The following is a 23,184-nucleotide window of genomic DNA, read 5'->3' as shown; positions in this document are numbered from 1 at the left end:
CTGTCCATCACCATTGCAACACAAAGAAAGGGCTCAGAGCAGATCCCGGATGTAATCCCACCTCCACCTTTTAACTTTCTCTCCATCCACAAAAACACAATGCAACTCTTTCTGACCTTCTCTAGACTTCTCCGTAGACAATCACAAAGCAAACATCACATCTGTACTGCTCTTTCCTGGCATGAAACCATACTGATGCTCACTAATCATCACCTCTCCTCTCACCCTAGCTTCCACTGCTCTTTCCGGCAACTTCATGTTGTGGCTGATCAACTTTATACCTCTGTAGTTACCTCTGTTGTAGCTCTTGTTCTTGAAAATCAGCACCAGTACACTTCTTCTCAACTCCTCAGGCATCCTCTCATTTTCCAAGATTGTGTCAAACAATCTGGTTAAGAACTCTACTGCGATCTCTCCGAAACACTTCTCATCTTCTTCATAGTTGCCCTCACTTCCTCCATGCTAATCCTAATCTGCTGCACTTCCTGATTCACTATCCCCACACCATCAAACTCTCTCTCTGTCTCTCGTTTTCTTCATTCATCAGCCCCTCAAAGTACTCCTTCCATCACCGAGTCTCCTTGTCTTCCTTCCTCTGTCCGGATGACACACCAAGTACCTTCCTAGCTGTCTCCTTCACCACTTCTGCAGTAGTTATCCAGCCATCCGGCAACTCTTCACTACCTCCCGGCGACTGTCTTAACTCCTCCCTGAACGCCACACAACAGTCCTCCTTGATCCTTGGTTCTGCTTTCATTCTCTTCCTCCTCTTGGTCTCCAAAGTCATCCTACAGACCACCAACCGATGCTGCCTGGCTACGTTCTCCCCTGCCGCCACCTTGCAGTCTCCAATCTCTTTCAGATTTCACCTCCTGCATAAGACAGAGTCCCCCCCCTGTGTGCACCTTCCTTCACTCATATGCTTCCTCCCGCTTCTTGAAATACTATTTTATTATATTATATATTACATATATTATAGTTATAACAATTTATAACAGTTCTAGTTTTAGTTTTAAGTAAGTAAATCTCGCAAGAAAACATTTAAATGGTAGGGTGAGAAAGCAAATTAAAAGGGATGCCCTAAAGCAAAAAGAGCAATTACATAACGCTGCCCTTTTCTGCCCTCCACCTCTCCACTATTTTAACTTTTGTACAGTCCCTTAAATGACAATAAAATCGCTGCCTTCACCTCGGTGAAATTAAGCCTGTAGTTTGTCCTTCAGACTGCAGCATGTGTAAAGTAACTACAAACAGTATTTTGATGTCTCTATGACCTTTTGAGTATTAATTTCACTGAGGTGAAGATGAGTCAATTCATAACAGCAAACAGAGCGAGTACCTGTTCTCTCTAATGACCGAGTTACTATGGAAACCAGGTAAGATTTGAAAGCATTTGACGAAAAAAAAGAAAAAAAGCCTCAGGCTTCACTTTGCTCTATGACTTCACTTCAGAACAAACCTTAGTTGAATTAGAAACCTCCGATAATATCTAGCCAGGCCCTGTTTTTGTAAGCATGAGTAAGAAACTCATCAAAGATCGGACTGAAACATGCAAAGTGGCAACGTGGAGAGTCGCCACCAGTTGCTCGATGTGATCCAGCTTGTGTGAAAAGGGTAAGCATGCCACAATGTTTTTAGAGCAACGGAGCTGTCAGTGCATTCACGCAAGTCACCCAGCTCAGAGGTCAACACCGTTTCATTTTTTGAAAATTAAATACCCGCCCTCCACTTACTTTCTTGCCCTTTGCCCCCTGGCCTAACACCCAGCCTGAAGGAGTTTTACAGTGAGATTGATTCAGCCTCTGAAGTACTGATTGTGAGAGGTGTTTTCAGCATGAAAGGACCCGAAAAGACCCTCTTGATTGACGGCAGGATAGTGATAGTCCACTGCTCCCATGGTATGGGTGCGATCATTAATAGTGTGCTAAACCCTGAGGTCAGGCTGGTCTCATGCTGTCAGGAGAGGTTGTGTCTGGAGAGAATATGTTCACACAGCTCTGCTCCATTACCCATCCATCTAGAGAGGAAGAACAATGGCTTTCCTATCACTCTCTATTTCTCTTCTATTCACGCCCCGGCTCTCTGTCTCTGTGTCTCACTGTGCTGCTGCATCATTAGCTCTCTGCATACAGCATGTCTCATCCTCTCAACACTAGAAGGTAATAGAGAGATTGAGAAATTAGTAGCATTTCAGATTCAATACTTCTATCTTTGCAGTCATCATGGTAAAAGTTACTTACATCATCTGACAAGAGCGTGCAGGCATTGCAGCGCTGTGGTTCTCTCATTAACCTTTTCACACTGAACTACACCGGTGACAGGTGCATTATTCAGACCCAGCAGCCGCTGTTCTTATCATAGAAACCATCAAAATGTAGTTCACCAGTCGAGAAAAAAAAATGGTTTCTATTTCTTTTTATATCATTATCAGTTAAAGTATCTGTCATGTCAAGTGCAAAAGTTTAAAAAATGACAGTCAGCGGTGCGGCAGTGTAATTTCCCAGATGTGATGTGAACAAAAGGTCATTAAGAAACAGTCCAACTCCTCTTGGCTGCCAGTCTGCTCACACACGCTCATTACTGTTGTTGAGCAGCATCTTTTACTCTTTTTGGGGCAGCTGTGGCTCAGAGGTAGAGCGGGGTTGTTCACTAATCAGAAAACTCCAGGACTCCTTCGGTCCACATGTGGAAGTGACCTTGGGCGAGATACTGAACCCCAAATTGCTCCTGAAGGCTATTCCATTAGTGTGAGAGAGTGTGTGTGTGAATGAATCATTAGAAACTCAGGCATCCTCTCACTTTCCAAGATTGTGTTAAACAATCTAGTTAAGAACTCCGCTGCCATCTCTCATAAACATCTCCATGCCTCCACAGGTGCGTCATCCGGACCAACCCTGCCTTTCCGCTCTTCATCCTCCTCATAGCTGCCTTCACTTCCTCCCTGCTAATCCTAATCTGCTGCACTTCCTGATTCATTATCCCCACACCATCCGACCTTCTCTCTCTCTCATTTTCTTCATCCATCAGCCCTTCAGAGCACTCCTTCCACCTTCTCAACACACTCTCCTCGCTAGTCAGCACATATCCATCTCCATCCTTCATCACTTTAACCTCAGTCCGTCTGTCTCGCCAATATTTTTATACCTTTAAAATTATTAGAAGCATTAAAAACTCCTTCTAATGGCAGCCTCTGCCATCAGTGTATGAATGTGTGTGTGAATGGGTGAATGTTGGCATGTATTGTAAAGCTCTTTGAGTGGTCGGAAGATTAGAGAGGCTCTATATAAATGCAGTCCATTTACATTTGCAGTCCATTTAATGGTATAAGTGGATGATTCACTCTGAAGGGTGGTGTCGCAGTGGAAAAAAAGTAAAACAAGCTACATACACTTACATACTCGAAACCGAATTTCTGACCTGTCAATGCGTTTTTTCGAGAAAGATTGTCATCACGGGCATTCGCTGGAGTATTTCAGTGCTCGATGCAGCGTCTGCTTCAATTTGCCGTGACGGCGGATGAAGACTCTGCGAGCGACAGTCCAGTCAAGACGATGCCTTGTGGAGAGCTGTGTGAAATTTCAGATGACATAGAGAGGCCAGGGCCGTGGACAGCTGAGAAATCCTTCTCAGGCGTAAATCCTTCCAGACTTGAAATCCTGTCCACAGCTTCACTAAGCTATAAATTTGCCTCAGTGGACACTCAATTCAGTTTGATTTTTTGAACATGAAAGCTCATAATTTGTGCAAAATAAGATGGAAAATGTTTTGTCTTTTAATAGCCTTTTGGTCAACTAAAGATAATTTAGACATAGAAGCAGTAGTTTGTTGTATAATACCTATTATTATTCTATGTTATATAATAACTATTCATGTATGTGAGTTACTCTGAAATTAAAGGTCATTTTCAGTCTAACAGTGGAAACTCAGAAAATTCAAACAAATATCCAAATATAAGCAAAAAAAGTTGTTATGCTTGACTGAGGTGGAAAAGTTGATATACTTATAAAAGCAAAATGTGTAAAAGTATAATAGAAACAGATTTAGTGATTAAATCATGACGTACATGAAGCATGTGACTTAATTCTCCACTGAAAATATGAAAAATAGTAGCAGATGAAAACCTGAGATCAATGTGGCCCAAAGGGGAGACTTTAACACTCCTCAAATTAAGACAAAGACCAATTAAGGGTTAAAGTCGGGTTTAATCTGTACAGTGTCTGTCTGTATGTTTGTTGTGGAGCGAGCAATGAGAAGAAGAGATTATACATCAGTGAGGACATCACTCATATCATGAGCCTGACTGACGAGTTGGCAGAACTGCTTTGATATTGTACAGGTGTGAACTGAGTTGATTGATTTTATGTTACTGGAAGTTTATTGTATCTTCACACTCTTCTGTCCCAGTAACTGATAGATTTGTCTGAAAGGAAAACATTTTCTGCTGGAGTGAAAGGAGCTGGACGGTTTGACGAAGCTGCTTGATCAGCCATGTTTTTTAGTTTGAAAAAATTCTTAATTTACAAACTAAAAAAAAAAAAAACAAGAAGTAATTTACATCCAAATAAAAAAGTCCCTGTCCACTGAAAAATTTGTTTTGCTTATTACAACGGCATTTTGTGCCTAAACCTAATCAAAAGTGTTTTTGTGCCTAAACAACAGCGTTAAATGACATACGAAGATGTTAGAAATGAGGCGTGTATTTGGTGGATCACCTGCACGCAATTTGAAAGTGTAAAGTCGTGTTATTTGTACGCAGATGTGAGACCGGGTTGGATAAAGTGCTTCACACAAGGCAACAATTACAAAATCATTAGATTTTATGATAAAACAGATAAACTGTAAACAAACAGATAAACAATTCCAGTAAGATGTAAGATAGAAGAAAAGAGAATTAATAAAAACTAACTTTAAAGAGTAAAATCAGGAAAAGGCTTTGATAAAAAAAGTATGTTTTAAGAAAATATGTGGAAACTTGAATCCTTCAGTGCACTTACACTGAAAATGGACTTTTCAGAGAAGTAGGAGACATCTTACATTTAAAAATTCATCTTTTGAAATGAAAAATATTCACATATTTATAGATTCTGGATTTTTCAATGAAGGAAAAAGGAGAAGATGTAAAACGTAAAATGATTTTGACAAAGTAATTGATTTTTTTTTTGGTGGAAAAACCATATCAGACACAAATTATTATTCAAAGCAGTGGTTTTATAGTATGTCTTGAAAAACGCTTGGAGGGTATCTTTAGTTCATAGTTAGGAATTACACAACGGATTAATTTAAACAATCTGTCTGAAGTTTGATTATCAGTTAGATCTAAGCCGTAGTCAATCCCACAAGATATCTGAATTTCTATTTAAATAATGAATCACATGTTTCTGTCAAAACAAAAACCCTGTATAAACACAACCTTCCCTGCAGGTTTCAGGGCTCATTAATGCTCACATTCGGTTTTCAGTGCTGCGGAGAGAAAAAGGTCGGAGCCAGGTTGATGTTAGAAAAAAAAGCTAATTCAATGTGCCTTGAAGCGGCTTCCTGCTATCTCTGAAATGTTTTGTGGAGACTGGAGTGAGAGATCCTCTGAGAGGCCACCACACCGCTCCTCAGCGTGAGTTATTGTAGATAAATCCGAGTAATCAGAGCTTGTGGAAAAGAACACTCCAGCAAAATTTAGAGAATTGAACTGAATCCCAGCTGGAAAGTGCGGAAAACATTCCAAGTATCAGGTGGTGAAATATAATTACTTTAAATCAAGAAAAGGACTGCCTCTTGCAAGAGTCCCAAAGGCAAAGTCACAGATATAGTATGTTTTCTCTGTTTGCTTTTTTTTCCGCCTCAGTCCTTATGAATCCTTGCAGAGTGCTTGTCAGCATTCTGGGTGCATCTCCAGGTCTTTGTATGCTGCTTGTTCCCCAGGAAGCACATTCAAAATACTGGAAAAATTAATGAGTTTGACTGTGCCCGGCTCCTTTTATCTGTTTGATAGTAAAAAAATCCCAGAGGACGGCTTGTGACACCTTCTTTCTATTCTCATGAGCCTTTGTTTTCATCTATTCAAACAGATTATATTGTTTTCTTTTTAATCATTTGTCAGGCTATAATTACTTTTACCTCTAAAGTGAGTCTAATGTCACAGAAAAATGATCCGTGTATGTGCATGAGTGTGTACCGTACCCACATTTGAATTCTGTTTACATTAATATGCTTTCCTTATCCCTTGGCTGAAGTGAAGACTAATGGAGGTTACTTTAATATTTATGAAGCACATCTCCCAGTATACTTGGCTCGCCATCCTCAGTCTTATATAAAAACCACTGATAGAGCACCAGACTGTTCTTGCCAGAATCTCAACCTAATAGACTGTCTCTCTCTCTCTCTCTCTCTCTCTTTCTCTGTCCTCTTGTCCTCTCTCACCCTTGTAATCACCATCTGTTTATCCATATTGTGTGATCCTCTGTTTCTGGTCCCTGCGGCTCGCCACCAGACGCTACTTTTGGCCTCCTGCTCGGTGTGTTTGTGGTCTGTGGCCTGGCTCTGCTGGGCCTTCTTACGTTCATCTCCTGGAAGCTGTGCTGGGTGCCTTGGCGGAACAAGGCCCATTTCCCGAGTCCATCCCTCAACCCAGCCCGTGGCCCCGAGCACCGCCCGCTCCAGCCGCCTCTCCTGCTGCCCAGCCCCCAGCAGCTACCGGTCACCATGGCGACAGAGAAGGTGAAGGACCCCATGGATTCGATGGGCTTCCTGGAGGCGGCGGTGAAGATAAGCCATACATCCCCTGACATCCCCACCGATGTGCAGCTCTCCATGAGGGAGCACTTCCTGCGCCGCACGCAACGCATGCAGAGGCAAACCACTGAGCCGGCTTCCTCCACTCGGTTAGTCAGACTCAAGCACATATGTGCAAAGCTGCTAATACATGAGACTGTGTGATGTGGTTATTCATATGTAATTATGCTTAGGGATACATACAAGTATGCATGCATGCACACATGCAGAATTTAAGACACGACTTGTGGTGCAGAAGCTTCAATAATCCAACATGAAATACAGAAAATATCAGAAAGAGCCTCATTGCTACACATGATGTGTTTTCAGCGAGTAGGCAGCAAATAGGACCTTTTAATATATCACTAATGATGGTAGGAATTTTCTATCTCTGCAATTTGGTATCTACAAAGTTAATTATAAGAAATACTGTAGATCGTGTTACTCTGCCTCAGAGGCATCTCTGTGCAGGTCATTATGGTAAAACTAATTATATGTGATGGGTTCTTCATGAGAAATAATGAAACATAGTGGAGAAAAAAACATTCGCTGAGGCAGAACTTCATGTTTTGACCGTGTCATTAAGGGAACATCAGTAGTCCATTCTGCTTATTATGCAGGTATCCTTTAAAAGCAAATCTATTTGTCCTTGACCAAAGCAGCAGAAATTCCCATTTAAGACCCCGACACAGCAAGTCATCAGGCACCGCTTCTGACCATTCAGCAAAGCTGGTGTTTAATGTGCGGCCAACTGGACACGTTGAATCGACATCAGAGGCAGTCGGTGACAGACTTTTTTTTGGTTATTTCATGACTTTAGTGCAGTTTTTTCCTTATATTTCACCTGCTTTAAATGTTTTCACATACAAAAAAGATAAGACGGTTTTAGTGAAGAGCAAAAATAAAGCAAAACTTGGTAATTAGTCATTTGTATTCCAAGCATACAGTGGGATTATTCAAAGAGATTCACAGTGCTGTGAGAATAGTAAGCTTTCTAGAGAAATTGTTTTAAAAATGTCTTTTTATTATGAATAAAGGCCTCTAACTAGTTATTTCTATTCACAAAGGAAATAAATTAAGTAGCCGTTGGCTGCTGTCTTTGTCAATTGCACCATTAACAGAGGACATGAGGTGACACAGACAGTTTCCTGTTGTCAGTTTTAGTTCTTTGAGGTCAGCTCGGTGTGTCACTTGAATTCAAAACCTCACTACAGGTTTTTCCACAAACCACAGCTATTCCTTGTCACTCTCTTTCTTTCTTTCCTTCTGTCCTTCCCGTCCCTGCAGGCACAATTCATTCAAGAGACACCTGCCCCGGCAGATGCAGGTAGGCAGTCTAGACCTGGGAAATGACTATATGGTGGACAAAGAGGAAAAGCCCACCAGCATTGGCCGCATCCAGCCGGAGCTTTATCAACAGAAGACCCTGGAATCAGAGGATTCGTCCAAGAACGGCAGCAGCAAAAACTGTGGCAGGATTAACTTCTCCCTCAAGTACGACTACGAAAACGAGGCCCTGCTGGTCAACATCCTCAAGGCAGTGGACCTTCCTGCCAAGGACTTATGCGGCACATCCGACCCTTACGTGAAGATCTACCTGCTGCCCGACCGCAAGAAGTTCCAGACACGTGTCCACCGGAAGACGCTCAACCCCACATTCAGTGAGAGCTTCCAGTTTCCTGTGCCTTACGACGAGCTGGCGGTCAGGAAGCTCCACATGAGCGTCTTTGACTTTGACCGGTTTTCACGACATGATATGATCGGGGAGGTGGTGCTGGACAACTTGTTTGAGACATCGGACCTCTCCAGGGAGACAAACATATGGAGGGACATCGAATATGCCACCAGTGTAAGAATCTATTGGCTTCTTATACTAGATTCAGTATCGAATGACTGATTGTAGAGAGGATTACAGTTTTATCCTATAAGATCCATGTCTCACATTGAGCAGGAAGCTCAAGGTTACATTACAATCCATATATATTCATTACATTTTCAACCATTGAGGAAACTGAGGTCATGTCCTCAGTTATTTTTCTGGGAATTTGGGGTGGAGGGTTAGCTTGGGGTAAGTTTACATTCTCAAATTAAAACATACACATGGTACATGTTATAAAGGGCTGATTTCAGTACTTTCAGACTCAGTGGTTGATATTTTTGTGGCGGTGCAGTGACCAGCACAAGCAGGACAGTTTTTTTCGGTAGAAATTTTGTCTTGGACTGAGAATAGACTTCTCAGAACCACATCTTTCTGGCACAAAGTCACTTTTACACTTCGATTATTGTATCAACAAGAACAAACTAAACACTTTTTATGCTTTATTTATTTAATTCTTTATTTGGATCCCCATTAGCTTTTACAAAGTGGTCGCTACTCTTCATGGAGTCGACAAAACAACAGCAGCAATGAAACAAACAGCGATTTAAAACCACATCGATCAATAAAAGAAGAAAAAGCCGAATGAGCCAAAAACAAAGAACCAGAAAATAAGTGTGAAATAACTCAGAAAAAGTAGATGTTCAAGACAGAAACAAAAAGGAAATAAAAAAATAATCAAAAAGATTCCAAAATTGCAATAACTAAAAGTAACATCTATATAGTATTCAACAGATTCTTTTTGTGATTTTTTGAAAGGAAATCTACGTTTGATGTGTCTTTTGCCTGTAGGGAACATATTCCAGGCTGCAGAAGCTCTATAGAGAACAGCTCTTATTATATAGTAACGGAATAATGCTTAAAATGCAAATAAACACTCTTCATCAGCATCAAAAAATGTTTAATGTTTCAGCAGTCTGCATTTATCTAAAGTTAGAATGAATAATTCTTACAGTGTCTGTTGTCCACAGCTGATTTATATTCCATGAAAAGCTTCTCCTTCAGTTCATGAAGCCTCTGCAGCATCTGTAGGCAGCAGGACAGATATGTTGATAAATCTGCAGCCTTGGATTTGAGAGGTGCCGCGCTCGGGTGCAGCACCATTAAACACAGTTTTCCACTGTGTTTACTTTGATTAAATCACTTGCAATCTGACACCAGACTACAAAATAAGAACACACACCTCCACACACATCAGACTGATCGGTTATAGTCTGTTTATACAGAACATTGTGCATCATTGCCTCCTTGCCTTTATTTTTTTAACAAAAGTGGCGTCTCATGTTTTATTCTTTTCCAGGTCTATATCTTTATTCTGGGACTCTCCTGGAATATCTTTGCATGACTGAAAGTTCAAAAAACTCTTCATTTATCTTATACTGGCTCTTTATGCAGCCTGTCAGTTCAGCCTCTGTCTGAAACAGGCTGTTTTAGCTCCTGTCTCTTTAAGGCCCCCCCTCCCGATGAGCCCGCTCTGTTCTGACCTCAGCAGACTTCTGGATGCTCGGGAGCTTACGTCAACAAACAACAGTAGTAGGATTTTACTTCTTTTTCTTGTTCTTTGTTCGAAATATTAACTTCACAAATACATCCGAACATGTTCAAGCCCAAATCTGCATGGAGAACATGAGAAGAACCTTAGCAACAACCTTAGCAACAACCTTAGCAACAAAGGCTAAGGCTGTATATGGGTATGTGTGACCAATCTGACATCATCATGAGGAGGAAGAGGAGGTAACTTAGTAAACGGAGTGTTCAGAGCAGGCTGAAGCCCTGGCTTTTGACTTGAAGACAGCAGTTTTACATATGTTTACTTTGCGTTTTGGACCTTTGACCATGTTTAACATAGACATCAGGCATTATATCAGTATAAAAATGACAGAAAATCACAAAAAGCATGATATGTCCCCTTTAAACATATCATGGTGCAAATGCTGCTGCCACATCAATTACTAAACAACGTGACGATGTGAAATAAAATAGACTTAAAACTGAAATATGTATTGATGCGATCGTATTAACTGTTTCACCAACGTTTTTTACTACTTATTTCTATCATCAACGTGCCAATTAACTTAAAAAAAAAAACTCCACAACATCTGCCTCTGGCTGCAGATTTGGGATGTTGTGTGTTCAGCTGTTTCATAGCTATGAGGGCAGTGATGTGACTGGCTGAGAATGTATTTAATAATCACCACACCCTCGGATATAAATCACATTCATCCAGCACTTTTGCACTTGAATGGCTGCACATACAAAGCAGGAGCCCAAGACCTCCTGCTTTCTGCTGGTTCAAGTTGTGCATGTGCGATTAAAACAGACCCCTTCGACTTTTCTTTAGTTCACAATGACTCAAGGAGTTACATGGACGTAGTTAGACATGAAAAGCAAAAGGAACATAAATAAAGTGAGTGGACAGCGATACAAATGAGACAAGCATCCTCTGGAGAAAATAGAGTTAGTAGCCATTATTTTATAATTTTTACAAACTAAGTGCACTATGAGTTGTAACTTTGCTTGTATTTATCCTATTGTGTAACTGTGTTTCTCTCATCATTGAAACCAGGACAAACAAATATAAAATTGATTTCCTGCCAAACATAAAGTACCCGATGTTGGAACATATTCACGTAAATATCTCCTCTTCAATCATGATTACCACCTCAATTTAGGCAGATTGGCTCAACTCTGTGTCATTGCAGAGTGGTGTAAAGACAGACGTGAAGAAGGAAAGGTTGGACGTGAAGTAAGGTGATAAAAAAAACAAAAACATCTTGCTTTAAGAAAACGTTTGTGATGTCGAGGAGGCAAATGATACATCACACTTATGTAACCCTAAAGTCTTGCTGGGTAGCGTCCTCCAGTCTGCGCTGGGCCTACAATTTATCTTGGAATCAGCTTCTGTAATCAACATCAACATGGCAGGACATTATCTCCTGGGGTTCACTGCACACACACACACACACACACACACACACACACACACACACACACACACACACACACACACCTGGCGTACATCTCAAGTCTCATAATTGCATCCATGTTTCCCTCACTAGCATCTTTTCCTTGCGTCATAGTAGCTCCGACTGAGGATGCATGGAGAGATGCAAGGAAAGAGATGCAAGGAGAGAGGAAACGAGGAAATATGGTCTTTGAGAAATGAGACGTCTTTTCCTCTGAAGCGTCACGTGAAGCGACGTCCGTTTCTGATCACAGCTGATCAGTCGGCTTTTTAACAGCTGTTGGCGGCATCTGATGGACTTTGTGTCTGCACACATGTGCACTGTGCTAATACCAATAAAGGTGCACAGTTATCACTGCCAGAGCAGCTGTTTTCTATCTGTTACCTGTTTAACAAACACCTGCACATGAATAAAAACCTGCATTCTGTATTTATACTGCGTACTGTGTCCTGCTCAGAGGCACATGAACCATTTCGACCGGCAGAATGCATTTATATTATTTACTCATTATTGGCGTCCATATTTATTGATATTCTGATTGTGAATTCATTATTTAGTGACCCAGAATATGGCCAAGGTCTGTTTTGAACACTGAAAATTGAAAATTAGAAACAATTGGAAACTGCAGTGATGGTGTGATGTATCAGATCAGTAAGGTGGCATGTTGGCCGATGAAAGACTTAAGGAAGGCTGCTCTTGTGTATCCTCACTCATGGCTCCTTCAGAGATCCCTCCTTGATCCTCGCTCCTCAGAGCAGAAATAAGAGCTTTGAGATGGCCCTCAGGATTGCGGACCAGAACAACTTCCGGTTCAAGGATTGAGGAGTGAGGAAAGATCAAATAAGAGACTTGAGATGTACTCCTGCACATGTTACTCTGTTACAGTTACACTCACAGCTGTCCCCGTAAAACAACGGCAGGTAGGAACCAAATTTACACCTGGGCAAGGGGACATGGTACTCAAATTGTTACACATATAAATATATACATAAAATAGTTATATATTAGTTATATATAGTTAAAGTGCTGTAAAGGATGATGAAACAATTATATAAAATATTAAACTTTTAATTCTGCAAAAGTCCAAAACAATATTGTGGAATTGTTCCTACAGAAATATTTAACTTACCCAATATCGTAAAACTTAATAAACTCTATAAATTAGCATGTTAAACTTAAGTAATTGAAATAACCCAAAAAATGTAATGTGTACAGTAACTAAGGTTACACTTAACAATAAACAAATTATTGATTTTACAAGTCTTACTGTATATTATGGTGAGGTTCGTACTGTTCATACTGACCATTAGAAGACCCCCTTCAAATGCACTTTCAATGTAAGTGATGGGGGACAGAATCCACAGTCCTCCTTTTGCACAAAAATTTATTTAAAGGTCTATCTGAAGATAATGTGTCTCGATGGACACTGTTTTCTTGCTCAGCTGCAGTGGAAGTATAGTAACAAAAATAGAGAATATAGCACCAAAAAGACTTTAACTTTAAAAGATATTGACTTGATTTGACTTATTTTGACAGCTGAAGTTTCATATCAGCTCCAGATAAACTTTTGACCACATATTTGCACTAAACGAGGACTGCAGATTTTGTCACCCGTCACTTACAATGAAAGTCCATCATGATGGGGATCTGTTAATGGCCAGTAAGAGCAGGAGGAAAGATTACAGCACGAAAAACATATGTCAATGTTTGTTTGGGCACCTGACTGTTGTTTTAAGACATACTTGAAAAAGTGTGGACGTGTCCTTTCAAACTAAGTGCTTTATCATCCCGTGAGGAAAGGCAAGACCATCTGCTCATGGCTTGTACAACAGACCTGGACCATTACTGAATTTTGCTCACATCCAAGAGAAAATAGAGGAAAATCTGTGAATGCAACAAGTTCTCTTAAAGCCCTCTAAGACCCTGATCTGAATTTTCTGACGGTGTTCAGGCTGTATTAGGGGAACTAAAAACAAAATCCTTCATGGCTACAGTCCTGTTTTCAACCAATAACATGATGAAATGAGTAGAAATGCTTCACACAGCAAATATATTATTAAGAAATCAGATATATAGTTTGGTATTGTACAAACAAAACACTATTTCCACTTACAAATACATAAAGAGACTTGCTGAGGTGTTTTAACACCTCAAACAAAAAAGGTGTTTCTGGCTAAAAGCTTACCCATGCAGTTATTTTTACTCTGTTTGCTTTGTTACTTGCTGATAATGTCCAGAGGATTATTTCAGGAACTATATGTTCTTTGTCTCTGGCACCATGTTAGGCACCTCAGAGTCCTCATCACTTTATCACCTCCACAGAGCCCTTTTTATCTGACAGCTCCCCCCCGCCCCCAGATGTTGAACTTGAGCTTCTTCAAGGGTTGTTCAATAACCTCAACGTTATTGCTTAGAAGGCAGAAAAAGCAGGCGGTCCTCTCCTTGGCACACCGAGTTTATTGAACCACCAAATGATTTTATGACAAAATCCCTTGCTCACATTAAATTCAAGATTGGCAAAGTAAAGAATGCACAGCTGGTGGGACTTTCAGTAGAAACACAAAAAACATGAATTGGTATGTCGTTTAAGATAAAGACAACGCTTACAAACACTGTGCAGCTTAATGAGGAGGAGGAGGAGGAGGAAACGCCTGCACTGAGCCGAAGGAGGAAGGGTGAAGGAAAAGAGCCAGCAGATTTCCTCAGTGCATACATCAAGGAGAAATGTTCATCAATAACACCAACTTACAAGCTTTACTTAGATAAAGAGTCTGCAGGAGACGGGTATCCTTATTGATTTCAGACTAATTCTCATGCGTATTTGATCTAAGCAAACTATTTTAGGAAGGTTTTTAAATACTAATCAGTGGCAAGAATGCAGAAGAGTATTTGTCAAGTGTGGAAATGACTAAAGACATAATAATTCTTTGTAATAAGGCATCCGTAAAACAATAAACACTCTATGTAAATGAAGCAAATGACTAAAATGTAAATAATACCGGACTTGGTGGTTGATTTTTAAACAATGCTAACAGCTAGCATCGTGAGGCTGCTGGTGGTGCTGTGAGCTAAATGCTAACATTACCAAGCTAATATACTTATAATTAGAGCTGCAACGATTAGTCAATTAATTGATTATTTGCCAACTATTAAATTAATCACCAACTATTTTGATAATCAATTAATCATTTTGAGTCTTTTTTAAGAAAAGATGCAAAAAATATCAGATTCCAGCCTCTTAAAGGTGCAGTGTGCAGAATTTAGTGGCATCTAGTGGAACAGACTTGGCAGAAATGGAATAAAATATTCATAACTATGTTTTCATTAGTGTATAATCACCTGAAACTAAGAATTGTTGTGTTTTAATTACCCTAGAATGAGCCCTTTCTCCTCTTCCATGTTGCACCTCCATGTTTCTACAGTAGCCTAGAACGGACAAACCAAACACTGGTTACAGAGAGGGCCTTTGCAGCCTTACTTTTATTATATAATATAGTATAACTTGACTTGATTACAATTCATCCTGACAGGAACATGAATGTCTGCACCAAATTTTATGGCAGGTCATCCAATAGTTTTTGAGACATTTCACTCAGAATCACAAATGTTAATTTCATGGTGGTGTTAGAGGAAAAGTCAGGGGATCACCAAAATAATTAGGAACCGTGCGTGTCTGTATAAAATGTTGTCCCAATACATCTGGTAAATAATGAGATATTTCACTGGATAAGTTAAAACTTTGACCTGCTGGTGGTCCTAGATGAAAAGTGAGATCATCACCAAAGTCAGTGGGATTCATCCTCTGGGGAACATGAACGTCTGTAGAAAATTTCATGCTAATCCATCCAATAGTTCAATCAAAGTGGTGGAACGACTGACAAACTGATCATCAGACCGACCGGTATCGCTGTCTGTGGAGCCTAAAAAAAAAGATTAATGCAGCACGGATGATACTGAGCGGCACCAAAACAGCCAGTGTTTCAACAAGGACAATCACAGCGTCACTTCACGCTTCTACAACACTTGACATTTCTGCTGTGCTCTCACATTACTCTGATTCTACATGACTCTCACATTATGGCTGAACCTTCACACCCTTCAAACAAAATCTCTCACTTCCGCGGCGGAGAGAGAGAAAACCAAATCGCAGCTGCATGTGTACAGAGACGTCAAGACTGCAGCACTGAGACAGACGTGTTGGGATTTGCCAATCAGTGGGGTTCTCACCGAGCTCATTCGGAGTGATTAGGGGTCTGTGCGACCTTAATACTGTTTATAGGATAGAGCTGAGCACTCACATGGGACAGATAACAGGACTTTCATTCGACTTGAGACTATTAGCTCTGTAGGGACTCCACCGTGACTGTCTCTACACAAGTGAAAGCTAATATTTGTAGTGTGTGGACAGACTGTGCTCGGGAAGTTTTTGTAATTTAGGATTCTTACACGAGGAATCTTGATGGTGCGAGCCTCTAAAACAATTATTTTTCTAAACCTCATTTTCTCGCTGATTGTGCGGGTAATTGGTTTTCTTTCCATCTTGTGGAAATACTGAGCTGTAAATTTGATATTGTCTTTGTTTTGTTTTAATTTACTGTCCAGAGTGATAATGATCATCTGAAAACATAATCTGAATTCATGGTTAAATGTAATGAAAGCTTTAATGACAGTAATGAAATTCACTGTTTGGGGAGTGTGTTGAGCAGGAGGTCAGTCATTATTTCAGAATTAAACCAAATTGCTCCAAAGAGATACTGACGGCTGGATAATCCTAAGAAGTGGAGCTTAATTGTTCTGTTTCTTTTTCTTACTCAAATAGTAAACATATAGAGTAAATCAGCCCAGTATTACACCAAAGTGTGTAATAAACCCGCTGGTCCACCGTGTCAGTGTCACCTTTTGCCTCTCCTAGGGTGGATGGCTAGATAGTTAGATGGCAAAAAGTGGACTTATCTGCAGGAGAGCGCTGTTTGCTTCCTGTTTCCAACCAAGAGGGCCATGTACATAACTACAGTTGTTGTGTTGTTTACTGTTGCCATGACGATGAAGGTTGCCTAACTTTAAGGACGTAGTAACTTTAACCCTAACCCTTAAACCTTAAACCACACCACGATTCAAGTGATCATTTTAACCCAAAACATGATCTTTCCTTAAACCTAACCAAGTGTTTTATGTACCTAAACCTAACCAGACCTGAACCACAGTATTGTCACACCATACAACATCATTATTTTCTAACAGTGATGCGTAACGATTTTGGAAAGTACTGACAAATTATGTTGTCCTGCTGACGATAGAGGCGCCTGATCAGAAAACGCTCCTCATGTACATGTGTGTACTTTTCACGCCTTAGAAGAAGCAAAACGTGACACTGACACCATGGACCCGCAGGTGTATTACACGCTTTGGTGTGATACTGCGTTGCATATATATACTCTCGGTGGTGAGATGTCAGCACCTCACCTTTAACTTAGCATTTCTTTTTTCTCGTCCACAGATGCATTAAGAAAAGATCAGCACACATTGATATTCTCACTGAGAAAGAAATATCTCTTTTAAAATGTTTCTCAGTGAAACATTTAAAAACACTAATTTCAATATGAAAATTTCTGATCAATAGATTTCTTACAGCTTTTATAACATCATAATAAATGACGTTGGGTATGTTTTTGAAAGTATCTAGAATGAAGGGATAGAAATACCTGAATATACTAATCTCAGCGTAAATCATAATGTTTCTTCTTGGAAAAGGAGCAACAATCCTTAAACACAGTTTTACCATTTGAGCTTTGACTGCTGCTCTTTTAATCACATCATCCTGTTGCACCTTCTTCTTCTGTAACAGTTAAACAGCACCCAACTGGAAAATTAACGCCTCCAGCTGTTTATCTTGACAATCGGACTCCAAACATTCACATGATTGCAGTGGATGGAAACGCGCATTGATTTGAATTTTCTTTTGCAGATTTTCTGGAAATTCGGTTAAAATTGTGCTAAATTTGGATGGAAACCAAGCTTTTGAAGTGTTATATGGTATATTTAGTTTCCATTGGACAGACCCAGGCTAACTATTTCCAGTCTTTATGCTAGATAAGTTAATTGACACCTTGCTCTACCTCCAGAGTTAATACACAGACATGACAGCGTATTTACCAAAATGTCCAACTCGTCCTTTCAAAAGTGTGACCTATGATCTGTATCCTTATTCTCTAACTCATCGTTTAACCTGCTTTGTGCTTCACAACAAATATTATGTTTGTCTTCAGCTCAGTCATTAAATAATACTTCACTTCTTTTATTTTTGAGCCAAAAATGCAAATGAAAAGTTGCGTCATTCTGCATCATATTATTCCTTAAATACACTTTTCTCTTTGATCTGTGCTCTAATTAGCTAGTCTACTATTCTCAGCTGTGAGAATCTGACTTTATTACTTGTGCCAACAACAGGACAATAAATACATAGAGGCGGAGAAGGTCAACAGATAAACCAACGGTCCATGAGATAAAGTATATTCTTCATCAGTTTGCTTCACTGAATTACAAACACCAGACTATAAACGAAAAAATAAAATTGATCTCAGAAACACCCCCCTTGAGAAAACGCCTCTCTATACTAACTATACATCACTCTGGATCAGGGGATCAGACCTGAATATTAATGTGAAACTCAGGAGATTTTTTTTTTGTGTGTGTGTTCTTACAGGAAAGCGTTGACCTTGGGGAGATCATGTTCTCACTTTGCTACCTGCCAACCGCAGGGAGACTCACACTTACTGTCATTAAATGCAGGAACCTCAAGGCCATGGACATCACTGGATACTCAGGTCTGTGTGTGTGTGTGTTCGTGTTATGCGGCTGTTTGTGCGCATACGTTTGTGTGATTCACTTCCAGCTGCACCGACTCAAAATTAACGATCCCCCTTTGAATATCCAATTGTAAGCATGTCAGGTAAAATGAGCAAACAGTGGAGAGCCCTCTGCACTGCTGGGTTCTGTTTATTTCAGCAGTTATTAATATTCAACACTTGCAATATTAAGACATTGTCAGCAAATAGTTGCAGGCTGTCTGTTTATTTTAATAGACTGTTGTTCCACTTTTCTATTCCATGTTTCTCTACAATACTGATACCACTTGTAAAATTTGACATTTATTGTGCATGAAATGCCAGAGTTCAGCTGTAATTTGGAGTTAATGTGACATTTTTTCCTCCCGATGTTTAATGACATTTCACAAATTTTAATGTGAGTCACAATTTCAATCCCCTGAGTTTTCAGGGGTTTAGCTGTCTGCCATTATTTCAATCTGTGCATCGTAAACCGTAGCCATCAAAAATTGTGCCTTCAAGCACATTATGTTGCAGAGGAAAGCGCTCTTGTTTGTTGTTTATAGTTTTTGGGCAGCTTACATCTGACTAAAACCTGGCATAATGGATCATACGAGGCGATTTGCCGCTGACGGATCAAGATTGAAATCAGCATTCATCGGGAAGCTTTCTCAGTCACGCTACTTAAGCTATCCATGGCCTCCCATCCTCTTTGTTTACACAAGGCGTTGACTCATCCACTTTTATGCACGTTAGCGATGCCAAGTCCTCCAGGGTTGCTGCCATGCTTAAGTAGGAACCAAAAAAAGAAAAAGGAAAAGAAAACACACACTGGGTGATGAAAAGCCTCTCTGTTCATAGGCATCTTTGTAGATTTTTTGACCATAAAAGCTGTTTTTTAATCATCTCAGAAGCCCAATTTTCATGCTAATTATCACTCTGCCGGTAGCCAAAACGAGACGGATAACTTGGGGGGTGTCCAAAACATCATGATGTTTAATTAGAAAGTCACTTTTTTTCCTGACCTTGTACTTCCTCTTTTCTTCTTACCAATTAGATCCTTACGTCAAAGTGTCGCTCATATGTGACGGGAGACGTTTGAAAAAGAAGAAGACGAGCATAAAGAAGAACACTCTGAATCCCACCTACAATGAGGCCATCATCTTTGACATCCCGCCAGACAGTATGGACCACGTCAGCCTGCACATCTCGGTCATGGACTACGACTTGTACGTAAAGCATCTAATTCAGCATCTGAGGACAGTAAATCAAATGTTAATGAAAATAGATTTGAATAAATTAGAGTCAGTTAAATTATAGTAGTTTAGAAAAGAGCAGTGGTTGAAAGTACATTTACTCAAAAACTGTGCTTAAGTACAAATTTGAGGTGACTGTACTTGTGTTTTTCCATTTGATGCTACTTTATACTTCTACTAAAGGGAAATATTGTGCTTTTAACTGCTTTACATTTATCTGACAGCTATAATAAGTTGTTACTTTGCAGATGAAGATTTTACATTAAAAAACATATGATAAGCTTATAAATTACAACACATTTGTAGTGATTAAACCAGTGATTCCTGATCTTTTTGTCTAGTTGGTTTCGATTTCTGAGTTGTGTACACTTCCACCGAAGAGACGCTTCTCATGGTTTAATTTGAAGAATTATTCAATATTTGACAAAAAAACAAGTTTCAATATGAATACAAATATGTGTTGCAGAAGTTTTTTCTCCTCCACTCATTAAGGATGTGGCTGGTAACAAATGTCATGTTTGTACTGCATTGTAAAGCGTTGAACTTTAGCACAAAGTCAAGAGGTTGTGATATGTAGCACAACAAACTAACAAAGCCTCTGCTTTACACAGAACTACTCTCCAGAGACTGAAAACATGATCGATGTTATTAGTCTTTGGAGGATTTCTAAACAAAGTAAGATACCCAAACTTTTCATGGCAAAGGAACATGTCACCCAGTGCAACAGTTCACTGATGTGTTTTTAATAGTTTTTGGACGACAACTATGGTCTACAGCACAGAGATGTACCAGGCTTTGAATGCACACACTACTATTTGTTAGTAGCATGAGTTCATTGCTGGTTTGTCTCTGCACATGAGATTTGCTGACAAATAGGGAAAATATAGAAAATTGCCAGCCTCATCCTTTAATCATCTCACAACCCCTCATATTTATCTTGTGACCTTTTGCAGGGGCCTGACCCTCAGGTCGGGAAGTAGTCCAAACTAACTCCACCTCGAGCAGTTACAGTAAAACTCACATTGATACATCAGCGTTAATGTAATATTTAATAATAGATCAACAGAGTTTCTCTGCATGATGAGAACTTTCTTAATACTTAAATTATTAAATAGAATTTTGAATGCAAGACTTTCACTTGACATTGAGTATTATTACAATTTGGTATCGCTGATTTTACTTGAAGTCCTTAAAAACGTGTTCTCCTTTTTGATCCTTGACTTGGATATTTTCACATTCATCTGCTGAAGGTTGGATGTTTCTCTGTGCTCACTTACGAGCATCATGTGTGACGTCACAGCTAGTTTGGAGGCAATCGTGGTCAAGTCAACAACTTACACAAGTGTGATGTAATGAACTTTTATTTAATGAGGGAAAAGATGATGTAGTAGATGATGTGTCGTTTAAGGATTTAAAACAAGAAAATTGAACCAAGCAAAAGAGTTTTATGTGTCCTGGAGGGGATCTTTGGGAGAAAGCTCACAATCCTTCTTCTTCTTCACCACTGGAAAAAAAGTAGAGCACTACCTTGTGTTCACCTGTGTGTGAAGCTTTAACAAGAAAGGGGAAAAGTGGATGCAGTGCAGACAGCTGACAGAATGAGAACATGCGTGTTAAAGGTCAGAATGTGTAGTTTTTTTGTTTTTTGTACCGTGCAGTATAAAAGGAGCAGACACTCCCAGGATTAGAAACCTTGCCCCTTGTGTTTCCTTCACAGCCCTGCTCTTATGATCAGCTTGAGCTAATAATCTCGGGAATCATTTGCACTTCAGACCATGCTAATGGAGCAAAGATCTGCTTTGATGTCCTTCCTGAGATGAGTCAATTCTAATGTCACAGAGACAAGCAGCTGCAGAATCTCTGTATCAATTGGCAGGACATTCAGATTCAGATTTGTGTCTCCTTTGATTTCACGATGCCACTCTTGCAATTACAAAAAAAAACAAATTGATGTATGAGATGTCGCGTCAGGTTAAGTCAGATGTATTTATACGGTGTGTGTGTGTGTGTGTCCACAGGGTAGGTCATAATGAGATCATTGGTGTGATGCGGCTCGGATGCAACGCCGAGGGACTTGGCAGGGACCACTGGAACGAGATGCTGGCTTATCCGCGCAAGCCCATTGCACACTGGCACCCCCTGCTGGAGTCCAAGAAGTCTGAGAAAGAGGTAAGTTTGGGACTGAAGACATTTTTTAAAGGATTATTCTGGACGCGTTTGTCATTTCGGATGAGGAATCAAAAGCTTAGCTGGTAATTCTCGGTCTGCTGGAAGAATATTGCTCCGGGGCTGCTACTCTTTTCATGAAATAATGCTACTTGAAATTTTTGTGGAAATCGTCTCCACCCTTTAACCTCACCAGTGACAGCTGTAAAGAATACTAAAACTAGAAAACCTAATTTAATGATTTCTGGTAATCGTGTAACAAACTCACAAACTAAACTCATGATAAATGATGTTGATATGTCTGAAATTACAGTCAATTGCAATATTGTATAAAACTTACTCCATATACTGTTCTCTTATAGTTCCATATATGACTTAATGCGTGGAAATATGGGGAAATACATATAAAACAAATACAAATCAAATGTTAATACTTCAAAAGAGGAGCTGTAACAATTAAAATCTACAAAATTACTTATCAGGAACCAACAAATTCACTGTTTTTTTGAGATTTGGTCGACTTTAAAAGGGGTCAAATCATGTTATATTGAGCTAAAAAATCAATTATTACTTGAAAGTATCCAACAGTTGTTTGAATGAGAGAAAGTCAACATGGTTTTAGAGGAATTTACATGTTTAAAAAACAAATTGTGAGGACAAATGTAAATAAAACTTTGTGTTTCAGTTAAAGAGTTGATTTTATAGAACAGCTGTAGTGATTGATTGAAAACATGTAACACATTTAGTTTAAAAAATGCATAAATAATGTACTTGGCATTAGCATGGCAGGGTACAAGATACTGTAAAAGATACTGTTTCTGACTGCAGAAATCTTTATGTTGAGTTATTGTTTGTTTTTTTATAGTTATTTTTAAAAATAGTCTTTGTTATTGAGTGCAGACCTAAATAAACTTCAATACCAGAGGGCAGCATATGCTCTATGAATGACTGCCTTGTGTCTGTGTGTCCTGCAGTGGAAGGCGAGGACAGCCAGCTTTGACAGCCAAGGCTCGTGCCCCTCACCCAGGCCCCCTGCGAGTCCCTGAGCAGAACCACCTGTGACCCAGCAGCCCAGAAGGGGGTTTCCTCCCTCCTGCTGATCCACTTCCTGTCTGTCTGACTGAGGAGAAACACAACCCCACTGTCTTTCCCTCTCTCTCTCTCTCTCTCTCTCACTCTCTTTCTCTCTCTGTCCCCTCCCTCCCTCAACTCTAGTCCCAAGAACTGATCTAGGACCACTGTCAGTCAGTTAGTTCTGTGAAGCGCAGTCTTTTTGGGTAAAGTTTTAAGGTGATTTAAGCAGAAATGTGGGTGTTTACGATGACCCAGAG

General features: G+C 39.8%; 1 protein-coding gene across 1 annotated transcript in view; it reads left to right on the top strand.

Moving 5' to 3' along the window:
* syt6a (synaptotagmin VIa) overlaps nt 1–22,914 on the top strand; it is a 70,277-nt gene extending 47,363 nt beyond the window's left edge. Inside the window, exons 2-7 of the mRNA XM_042408553.1 lie at nt 6,485–6,875; nt 8,053–8,614; nt 18,311–18,431; nt 19,489–19,660; nt 21,706–21,856; nt 22,828–22,914. Of these exons, the coding sequence (XP_042264487.1) occupies nt 6,485–6,875; nt 8,053–8,614; nt 18,311–18,431; nt 19,489–19,660; nt 21,706–21,856; nt 22,828–22,899 (1,469 nt within the window). The 3' untranslated portion in view covers nt 22,900–22,914. The remainder of the gene's footprint in view (nt 1–6,484; nt 6,876–8,052; nt 8,615–18,310; nt 18,432–19,488; nt 19,661–21,705; nt 21,857–22,827) is intronic.
* Nucleotides 22,915–23,184: the final 270 nt, after the last annotated feature.

The sequence above is a fragment of the Thunnus maccoyii genome, chromosome 4 (assembly GCF_910596095.1).
Source record: "Thunnus maccoyii chromosome 4, fThuMac1.1, whole genome shotgun sequence".
Classification (NCBI taxonomy): domain Eukaryota; kingdom Metazoa; phylum Chordata; class Actinopteri; order Scombriformes; family Scombridae; genus Thunnus; species Thunnus maccoyii.
Note: the sequence above shows the minus strand (reverse complement) of the source record. Positions and strands in the feature narration are given on the sequence as shown.